This window comes from Macadamia integrifolia, chromosome 3 (genome assembly GCF_013358625.1).
Source record: "Macadamia integrifolia cultivar HAES 741 chromosome 3, SCU_Mint_v3, whole genome shotgun sequence".
NCBI classification, from domain to species: Eukaryota; Viridiplantae; Streptophyta; class Magnoliopsida; order Proteales; family Proteaceae; genus Macadamia; species Macadamia integrifolia.
Genome location: NC_056559.1, coordinates 3,415,640 through 3,426,680, shown reverse-complemented (window position 1 = coordinate 3,426,680; position 11,041 = coordinate 3,415,640). Strand labels below are relative to the sequence as shown.

Below are 11,041 nucleotides of genomic sequence, written 5' to 3'. Positions count from 1 at the left end.
TTTAAATCTTATTTTCTAGGACTTGATATATAGCTTCCATTGAATTTTCCATAAAATTATTTGAAGTAGAAGCTATTACTTTTTAGGTTTTATATTGTCTATAAAATTGATTAATTATCATCAATTAATACAAGAACATGAATAAACTTCATGGTATAAAAAATTTCTTAAAAAATAAATAAGAGTTTTTCTGCTAATGATTGAACCTCTATCATTGCTAGTTATTGTTATGATCATCTCTTTTATTTTTCCTTCTCTTCTTCTCTTGTTGGGATTTGAAAGAGTCATCTTAACCACCAAATCAAAGTCAATATATTATGTTAATCCAATAATAGATTTTATGGATTATCATTTTTACAATCTCCCTTAGAATGATTAGGAGTTGGAAAAGAAATAGTCTATGTTGACTACGATGATTTTTTTTTCTTTTTTTCCTTTAGGAGTTAAGGGGGAATGTTTCTACTGGAAAATTATAATTTTTCTGGGTTTCAAATGAGATTTTTCTTCGCTCTCTTGCTTCCTTCTCTCACCCTTCTTTCTCTCTCTTTCATTAATTTATTTGAAGTGGTAGTTGTGTGGTCCAAAAATGGACAATTAGCTTAGAAATATGGACAAAGTTTTCCTTCATCTATGCAGAAGAAAGAATCCCCTCATCACTAGTAATATAACCTTGTGATTAGACTCCTATGTTATTGTAATTCTCATCCTTATTGCATAAAGTCAAAATATCCCCCCTAATTTAATCATCATACAATACTAATAACAATGATGAAGAGATTTCTCCTTCAAGGTGGGAGAAAGAATACTCGATCCAATAAATATAATAGAACTCTATTATGAGTACTTTATCATTGATAGATTATGAGCAAATATTATCATTCTAATCCTAACACATAGATTGATAAAAATAAAAAATAATAATGCAAATCAAATGGGAGCTGAAGGTTCTGAATTAGCATCTCAACCAATACTCTAACTTATTCTACGGGATAAACTGTTGAAATGATGATGTGAGAATTATGACTATTAGGCATCCAATACATGCCTTGGATTATCCATTTATCAAATTGTAGCCTGTAATTCAATCAAATATCTTCTTATTTATTGACATGTGTCCCATATATGTCCATGCTTGCTTACGAAATTCTGATCACAAATGTGCACTCTTTTCATAGTCCCAATTTTCAAACAGCTATTGGATCACTAAGCAAATTTTTTTTGGACTGAAAATTTTCTCATGAACAAGGAACCTTAGTGTATCTTGTCAACTAGTTAGCACAAAACTTTGTGACTTGAATCAATGGTTGACATCGCTTGATCGATTTGATGAGATTCCCTAGGTAGTTGGGTGGCCCTTCCCAATTTCGATATAGTCTAATAAGTTTTCACCAATTTAAGGTCATGCATCATTTTCACAAGTTCAAGTAAAGTAGAATATGGACATATTTCTATTCGATTGGTTAGTTATGAATCCATAATCGAACTGATTGGCCTATAACCTAAATTGAATTGGGCTTAAACGGGCTATAGAAAATAGATTGGTAATTGAACGATCATTCACTTCGTTTCAACTTCCAATCGAGTGAGATCATTTGATCATTACTTTACAATACTGTGAAATCGGAAGCCCGACACGTTTAATAATTGATCTGGCCGGTCTATGGGGACAAAGCCGTTTGATTTAAGTCGGCCCTACCAATGCGGGCCAACTTGGTGGTGACCACCTTCTAAGTCAATTCTTGACTGAAGGTTAGCTTTCCGATGTTTGCCATGTGTCCGTTACGAACCATTCTCCCAACATATCGCGAGACAATCGAAATTTCTCGCGGAATCTTGTAAGTAACTAACGAGTAACGGGCGGCCGGATAAGAGATTTAATAATTTTTAAGAAACAGTTTATTTATAATTTATTACATTAAATTAAATATAAAGAGACTTCTCTTTTCTAAAAGAAGAAATTAAAAAGAAAGAAAAAACATGTCCTGACAAAACCTGAAATTCTATTAATTTATTTTTTTTGTTTTCTTTCTTATTTTTCTCAACGTCTCAAAGACAGCAAAGGAGATTGCAGTAATGGCTAATGCAGAGAACGGGGACGGGAAAACGAAACTCATATAAATGCCGGATTTGAACTCCATATTAAGCTGAGTTTCAGGGATGTGTCTAAGGTCCGTCACTCCAAGACCAAGAGACCTGTCAAAGCTCTCTCTTCCTCTCTCTTTCTCTCTCTGGTTCCGAGTTCCAACATCTGGGGGAAAAAGTAAAGTTTTCTGTGAGCTTCTCTGAGCAAGGTCTCTCTCTCTCTCTCTCTCTCTCTCAGTCTCAGTGTACTCTTGTGAGGTCGAGAAGGAAAATATGGTGAGATCCTCGAGCTCCTGTTTCAAGGTTCTAACATGCGGCAGGGATTCTCTTGACATAGATGACTTTAATCCAACGGAGGTATTTTTTTTTCTTTTTTTTCTTTTTCTTCTTGGATTCTGAAGCATTTTGGTTTCAGATTTTTTGTTTTAGTGTTTCCGTTGCAATTTTAAAGATTTGATCGGAAGAAGCTTCATTTTCATCTACTTTTCTGGTCTAATTATTTGGTTTGAATGCTGGAAACTTCTGCTTGTATGGATTGGTGAGTGATGACTGACGAGGGATTATGTTGCTGTTTACGCTTGATTTGTTTTATTTATATTCATTCTTTTCCTTTTCCTTACTAAGATTAACCATTCTATAGAATTGTTCAAATCTTTGACGAGTTTCAGATTCAGATATATTGAGCAGTAGATTTCAATAGATTTCGTGAGCATTGGCTTTATGGTTCTGAATCTTCTGATATGGTCAAGCCTTTTCCAAACTTGAATTCAGTGTTCGTATTGGAAGTGTACAGCTTAAATTTGTTTGATCTGGAACGAAACATTTGAACTGATTGGATTTTACCTTCAAAATTATCCTTGGTAGAATAGAATGTACATTATCTGGATCTCTTTTTCGATTTACTGTGAATACCATGACACATAAGTACAGTCGGAATTGTACAAAAGATTCAAGTCTTAACTGCTGAATCTTCTTGCTGATGAAGTGTTATTCAGACAGCCAGATTCGTCCTGACCATAACTTTGATGTTGTTCTTTGACACTGCCATTCATTTTCTTGCTTTCTCTGTTTTTTTAGTTTTTAGTTTTCAGAAAGAAATCATACAGATAATAATTCTGCTTATGTTTGTCATATTCTACACCATGTTCTGTTATCTATAACAGTATGATCTGGTTATTTCCCATTGATTATCATGTTTATTAAGATGCAGATGTCTCTTATCTTTCGATTTATGATGGAGTTCCTTTCTTTTCTTTTCGTTTTCTATTAACTGCTGTTGATCAATTCATATGCACACTATAAATTGGACAGTTTACAGTAGATGCTACTCTTTATATGCATTGGTTTACTGATTATCACACATTGTAATAAAGGGTTGGAAGAAATTTTTTGATCTACTTAATGAATTGTTGTAAATGATAGGTTTGGGGAAAGAGTTGGTCAGAGTCAGTTCTCCCATCCCAAATAACTATGTTCTTGTTTTATTATTGTTAATTGCTTTATTTAAATCTCCTTCCAGAGCAAAGAATCAACAGATAAACGTGGATGGAGTTTCAGGAAGAGATCTGCCAGGCATCGAGTGCTAAGCAACACTGTTATCTCAGAAAACCCATCAACTGGGAATAAGGAGAGCCCAGCATCAACTACAATCACCGCCACTCCACAACCTAACTTAACTGTTCCTGAGAAAGTGTCTGTACCACCACAGACAAAAGAGAAACCTGAATTGCCAACTGCAGCACACTCAAGAGAAACTGACCTCCCAATTGCCACAGAGGTTGCATGTAAAATTGATCGCAACCTAGAAGAATCTGTTGCCATTGTCATCCAGGCTGCAATCAGAGGATACTTGGTTATTTCTCTTCACTGCATTTATATCTGAAACACGTTCCTGAGGGAAATTATTTCTGGTTAGTTTTTATTCATGTCTTTGTGTATGTCTCTGTTATCCTGTCAAATTTTCCAGGCACGGAGAGCTCTTTTGAAGCTTAAAACTGTTGTTAAGTTGCAAGCTGCTGTACGTGGGCATTTGGTCCGGAGGCAGGCGGTGGGGACTTTACGTTGTGTTCAAGCAATTGTCAAGATGCAGGCTCTTGTGCGTGCTCGCCGTGCTCGTTTGTTAGTGGAAGGGTCAGTTAATGAGAAAGATGAACAGACTGTGAAGCCCGTGGTAATACTTTTCTTCATCAAACTTTGTTGCAAGTATGTCTCAATCATATGGCCATAACTAGAAAAACTGTGATTTACAATCATTAGTTAAAATTTATAATTTGGCATTGGCAAGTTGAGTTGGATCCTTCACAAGTTTCAAGTTTCTAAAACTTTACATGGCCTCTACTGACTAGATGCATGTCCTTAACCAATCTTCTGTGAGTCAAACTTGCCAAAGGCGAATCTTAATCATAACTAGGTCCAGCTAAGGTCTAGGTTAGGTTCTGTTCTTCTTGATTAATCTTTTCTGTGGCTTGCTTGGTCTTTTACTTCCAGTGTATTGAGTACATATTAGTAACTCTGCTTTCATTTCAAGTATGGTAGGCATGCTATTTTCTGGTCATTTCTGCATCCACCTTTTACTCTTGTAGACAATAACCTCTATGGTTGGTGCAGTAGAAAACCTCATACTTTTTCTGGGTTCAGGGGAAGGAAGATTTAGGAACGAAGCCAAATCAAACTAACTCTTCCACTAAGAAACTGCTTAGCAATGGTTTTGCTCGTCAGGTATGGTCATTTTCTCTGTGTAATTTGACTGCAACTTCATATTGGGTTCTTTGTATTGGAAGCATTTAATCTAACTGAAATCAATTTATTCCTTTGCACCTTTAGCTTTGGGAGTCAGCACCAAAGACAAAACCGATACATATCAAATGTGATACTTCAGAATCTAATTCAGCTTGGAATTGGTTGGAGAGGTGGATGTCTGTATCACCATCAGAACTTGCACTCTCGGGTAAACCAGTAGGTCCTGAGAATCAGGAGCAAGGAAAGAATATCAAGGCATTTGCTGCTGAAGCAGTACCTGCTACACCAGCTGAAGTTGTCTCTGCGATAGCCGATTTAAAATCTAATAGCAGTGGAACAGCAGCGGCAGCTGAAACTGAAAAGAGCTTGATCACTTGTGATGCAGATGACTTTGATTTTCAAGCTGGCCATCTAAACTGTTCATCAAAAAGAGACGATCTTGATCAGCCTCAAATTGAGGATGGGAATTTGGTCAAAGCTCAGAATGCTGATAACTTAGGCTTTCAGGATAGTCATTCAAACTGCCCATCAATAAAAGATGACCATGATCAGCCTCGGGTTGAGGATGGGGGTTTAAGAAAATTGCAAGAGGCTTCTTCTAAGATAGATTCGTTTCCAAATCAAACAGAGGAGTCTAGTGTGATTTCTCAGATGGTGCTCAATTCTGTTTCTGAGAAGCCTGAGTTGAACAGTGAAGAACCAAAATGTACTACTGTAGCATCTGAACAGCTAGAGATTGGGAGTAAAAAGTTTGTTTTTGGATCAAGGAAGGTTTCTAATCCTGCATTTATTGCAGTAAAGTCAAAATTTGAAGAGCTGAGTTCATCAGAAACATGTCGGTCAATCGGTTTAATTAATCCAGACTTTGGAACAGAATCCAAATTGGACAACCTTCCTTGTCCCGAAGATTCGGTGACACAGACCAAGGAATCAAGCCTAACAGAAAATTCAATCTCTTACGATCCAAAGGTTCAGGTTGGTTCAGAATATGGAACCAAACTTTCTTTTTCCTCCACTCTTGATTCCCCAGATATATCTGAAGTTGGTGGTGGAGAACTTGAACATGAAGCCAAAATTGCAGAAAAATGGGCTGATGATGTAAACAGTGTTGCTGGTAATGTGCATAAACTTCAAGCTCCGGATCCGGAGGCCAAGAATTTTTCGACGAAAATCCCACTTTATCTGTCCCATGATGCCTCTGGTCATCCAGGTGAGGCTGAAGATGTTAATGGAGAATCCATTGATCCAGTTGTAGCTGTAGACTCACCTGGGGTGGAGCAGCAGCCAGACAAAAGTGTGTCAGATGTACAGGTTCAAAGGGACAGCATCATAGATCAGCAAGTCTGCAAGTCATCTCCAGAAGGATCTCCGAGAAGCCACATGACTGTCCCTGAATCACATGGAACGCCATCGAGTCAGGTCTCAATCAAATCTAAGAAGGACAAATTGGATAGCAGTGGGTCGAACCAAAATCGTAAGTCCAAGACAAAAAGCAAGAGGTCCACTTCAAATCAGAATGACTCAGGTGTTAGTAGTACGGAGCAATTGTACAAGGACTCCAAAAATGGGAAGCGGCACATCTCGTTTGGTTCAGCAAGATCTGATCCCATCGACCAGGAGAGAAGAGACAGTAGCAGTAGCAACTCCCTCCCCAGTTACATGCAAGCTACAGAATCTGCCAAGGCCAAGGCCCAACATGCACAAAATTCTCCAAGGTCAAGTCCAGATGTCCAAGACAAGGATGTTTACATCAAGAAGCGACATTCCCTACCCAATTTGGATGGAAAGCAGGGTTCCCCTCGTATGCAGCGTACGACATCACAACAGGTTGTGAAGGGAAATGGAACACATTCTCCGCATGGTAACTTCTAGATTAGATCTTGTAGTCTTGTTCTTTTTTTCACTTGGTTGCTTTAGGTTATATAGAATGTTACGGAGATATCTTAAGTACTTTAGTTGCAGAAAATGCCACTGCATATACATTTCTGTAAGACCCTTACTTGCTATGCCCTGTGTCTCTGTGAAATAAGCCTTGGTTCTTGTACTCCGCTCCAATGCACCACTTCTCTGCAATTTCTGAATGCTATTCTTTGTGCACTTGACCAACTGTTTAGGCATTGTGATTGTTTGCCATATAGCATCTATCAACGTTATTTGCTATGTTGAAGAAATTTCAACTGTGAGGGGAGACTCATTATATTGTGTCAAGTGTGTCACGGATGTAGGGGAAATATAATAGTATCCCTAGAGAAATCATCCTTAACTATCTAAACTGATGATTTTTTTTCTTCTAACAAATTGAAATTTTGCTTGTTCCAGAGAGAAAATGGCAAAAATATTAATTAATAACTCTGAGAGGCCGTCAACGCAGAGTTGGTGAAGACATTTGATCAGCCTTTCCTCATGAGCATCTATAGTAGAGACTGATGTTCTAGCTTGGGATTTCTGGATTTTGTTCTGTCTGCACATTAGGTTTGCCCTGTTTGAGGTGTGTGTGTGTGGGATGGGCAGGGGGAGATGGAGGGACACAGGATTGAGGATTTTATGTACAGAAGTGGTGTCTTAAAAATTCCTGCCATGAGGTTTGCTTTTATTTGTTGTCTTGTATCCCCTTTTTATATCCAGAGTTACATTACATGTAAGATGAAGAGTTTCAGAGGACCTTGGAGTTATTGAAATGAGCTGAAATATTCCTTTTGCTTCAGTCGCCCCTTCCATCAATTGATATTGAATGCTAGCATATGCTCTTGTCAGGGTTCATATGGAAGTAAACCATTTACAGATTATAAAAACCGATTGCAGAAATGAGATCTGCAATGATTAACGATTGTCAAACTGCATTATTTGATCTGACTTGAATGAGCAGAGATCCACGAGAAAGACTAGCAATTCTAGAATTGAATGAGTCAGATCTAGAGAAAATCAAGCAACACAGTCCCTCGAACAAAAATAATGAATTACATTATAAATTAAAGGAAAACCCATAAAAAAAAAAAAAAAGGGAATATCCATATCCCAAATGATGATTTTCTGATATCATCCTAAAATAACCTCTAAAGAAGATTTGATAAGAACAAAATGTATCACAGGAAAAATCAAACCCATCAGATTCAATTATGGTTGTTGCTGTGCATCCATATAGCCAGCATCGACAAGAACTTTCTCCCTCTTGGCCAACTCAATGTCCTCATCAACCATCATCTTCACCAATTGTTCAAACCCAACCTTGGGTTTCCACCCAAGTTCCTTCCTCGCCTTACTCGAATCCCCCTTCAAGTTATCGACCTCGGCGGGCCTGAAATATCGCTTATCAATGACCACATGATCTCTCCATTTCAAGCCGACGTACCCAAATGAGACCTCCAAGAATTCCTCAACGGTGTGAGACTCTTCGGTAGCCACCACATAATCGTCGGGCTTGTCCTGTTGAAGCATCATCCACATAGCCTCTACGTAATCCCCAGCAAAACCCCAGTCCCTCGAAGCCTGCAGATTGCCCATGAAGAGTTTATTCTGGAGACCAATCTTGATCCGACCGACTGCACGGGTGATCTTGCGGGTGACGAAATTCTCACCACGACGAGGAGATTCATGGTTGAAGAGTATCCCATTGCAGGCGAAGATGCCGTAAGCCTCACGGTAGTTGACGGTGTACCAATGGGCGGCGCATTTGGAGACGGCGTAAGGGGAGCGTGGGTGGAAAGGAGAGGACTCGGATTGTGGAGGAGGGCTAGAGCCATACATCTCGGAGGAACCGGCCTGGTAATATCGGATGTGGGATCGGCCGGTGGCAGCGATATGGGAGCGAACGGCCTCGAGGAGGCGGAGAGCACCAGTGGCGACAACGTCGGCTGTGTAGTCTGGGATCTCGAAGGAGACGGCAACGTGGGACTGTGCTGCGAGGTTGTAGACCTCGTCAGGGAGGATAGTGTCGAGCCAGCGGCGGAGGGAGGAGGCGTCGGTGAGGTCAGCGTAGTGGAGCTTCATGCGTGCCTTCTGGGAGTTGTGAGGGTCGATGTAGATGTGGTTGATCCGCTGTGTATTGAAATTGGAAGACCTCCTGATCAACCCGTGTACCTCGTATCCCTTTTCCAGCAAGAACTCCGTAAGGTACGACCCATCCTGTCCTGTAATTCCCGTTATCAGCGCGATCTTCCGACGCTCGGTTGCATCCACCGGAACCGGAGATGGAGACTGAGACTCTCCCCCATTCGCTGCAGCGGTGGTGGTGGATCCAGATCTGGCACCGTCGTCGCTCTCAGATGCCATTGTTATGCTTTCAAGGGCTTTGGTGTCTTCGTTTTTCTTCTCCCCCCCTCTAGGGAGCGAGATCTCCTCTTGGTTGGGTCGACGAAACCACAGGGAAGAAGCAGGAGCAAAGAGAAGACGTGGGAGGTGACAGTGGCTCGTTTTAATTGGTGGGGGGCCTACTATTCATTTCCCTATATATAATAGTGTCTTGTCGCCCTTTCCCCATGGTAGGACTCCATTCCCTCTCCAATCTGCATGGGCCTTGGTGCATTTGTGTTTGACCGTTTGCGTGTCCAAGGCCCAGGCCCAGGCCCTTTGAGAGATTGTTTGGTTACAAACATGGTATGTCTACTCTAGCCAGTACTGTCTAGGTAGGAAGGAAGAAAGAAGAGAAAGGTCTCTCTCCCATCGGCCAATGAATTTGAATAGTTGTTGAGGATTGGGTTCAACCTTTCCAAAGATAAAAGAGTTGCTCCTAGGGTTCCAAAGGAAGTATGAGATGATAGATGATGCAACACAGAATTATCCCCTTGGGTAATTCTTGAATTGATCAATTTTGCTACTGAATCAAATAAGTTGGAACTGATCATATTTTTGATCGAAGACCATGAGTACTAGCAACCCAGATTCTTTTGGAGAAGTTACAGGATAGGAATACTTGCCATTCCAATTCTAGAGTAGAATTTGCAGTCTGCCCCTATCATCAATGTTGAAAAAAGTTCTTTCAAGGTGTCAGGCCATCCCCAAGGGGTAGCCGAGTTGTTCTGAATTCGACTCCTCTTATCTATTTGGGGTCATTCACATAGGGTATTTAGTGCTCTTCACCGCTTTGAAAGCAGAACAGTTCTCGTTCAACCTCAGAATGACCTGGTCCATGCTATTCCAGATCAATGTGGACAGTCGGGTCAGAGGCCTGGATACCCATTGTTAGCCAAAAAAGACAGTGCCAAGTCGGTTAGCTAGTAAAATTAGTAAAATCTTGGGCTTCTTTGTAGCCAAGCTCAAGTATTGAGGCTTGTCTTCGCTCTCCCTACTCTTATAATTAGTTTTGTAGGACGAAATAAAAAGTGATTTTCTTGCTTGATATTATATTTTTGGCAGGAGTTCCCTAGCTAAGAGGCATAAGTTCCACACATAACAAGGCAACAAAGTCATTTCATGTACTTAAAGAGAGATGTGCCAAGGCTGTTTTTCCAGCAAATATTCACCCACTAATAGACTATCCTACTCACCGAAACCAACTCTATTCCCTTCTACACTCCGGATGTCATTTGCACCTTGCCCTCTCCTAAAGCTGGTTAGTAGACAGCCAGTATGTGTTATCAATGTTTGGCAATCGATGTCTTCTATATACAAAGCTTGCTTTAGCCAAGTTGGAAACAAGGCTATTTGGGTTTCATTCCATCATCTTGAACCAACACTCCTAAGCAACACATCATATACTGTGACTTGTGAAGGAGCAACACAAACACCCAGAGTCACCAGTTAAAATGTAAGCAGAAAAGTCTTGGAATCCGTACCTTCCAAAGCTTTTAGATACGGACACCAGTGAATGGTGTAATGTAAAGCAGCCACAGTTACAGTAGCTATGCCCACCTAATACACAATTTGTTGGCTTTGCAATATTTTGCAAGATTTCATCACAATAGCTACCTACCTAGATTCAAATTTCTTAACTACCACAACAGTATATGGGGAGAGAATGAGTACCCATTTGGAATGCATGGCACGGATCATGTTCCACAATTAGATGAACCCAAAGGGAGTAATGCAAGCCATTTGCCCATAGTGCCATACACATGAACAATCAAGCTTAGCCATTCAACAGTGCACACCAGGTGTGCTGAGTGGCTGAGGCTTGCCAATACACATTTGGCCTTTGTTGAATTGATTGCCAAACCGACAGCACTGCCACCAGGCTCATGTTCTCTTTTTTTTTTTCTTTCTGTATCACAGTCGATATGATGTC

At 40.1% G+C, this 11,041-nt stretch overlaps 2 protein-coding genes across 2 annotated transcripts; one reads left to right on the top strand and one right to left on the bottom strand.

The window, feature by feature from the left end:
* The first annotated feature begins 2,047 nt into the window (after nucleotides 1-2,047).
* LOC122073310 (protein IQ-DOMAIN 32-like) lies at nucleotides 2,048-7,525 on the top strand. The gene is made up of 6 exons (XM_042637874.1): nucleotides 2,048-2,439; nucleotides 3,602-3,934; nucleotides 4,049-4,252; nucleotides 4,720-4,800; nucleotides 4,906-6,682; nucleotides 7,141-7,525. Exons 1-6 carry the CDS (start codon nucleotides 2,356-2,358, stop codon nucleotides 7,161-7,163), a joined length of 2,502 nt encoding a protein of 833 aa, XP_042493808.1. The 5' UTR covers nucleotides 2,048-2,355; the 3' UTR covers nucleotides 7,164-7,525.
* A 165-nt stretch (nucleotides 7,526-7,690) lies between these two features.
* Nucleotides 7,691-9,219, bottom strand: LOC122073311 (GDP-mannose 4,6 dehydratase 1-like). The gene has a single exon (XM_042637875.1). It carries the CDS (start codon nucleotides 9,088-9,090, stop codon nucleotides 7,936-7,938), a length of 1,155 nt encoding a protein of 384 aa, XP_042493809.1. The 5' UTR covers nucleotides 9,091-9,219; the 3' UTR covers nucleotides 7,691-7,935.
* Nucleotides 9,220-11,041: the final 1,822 nt, after the last annotated feature.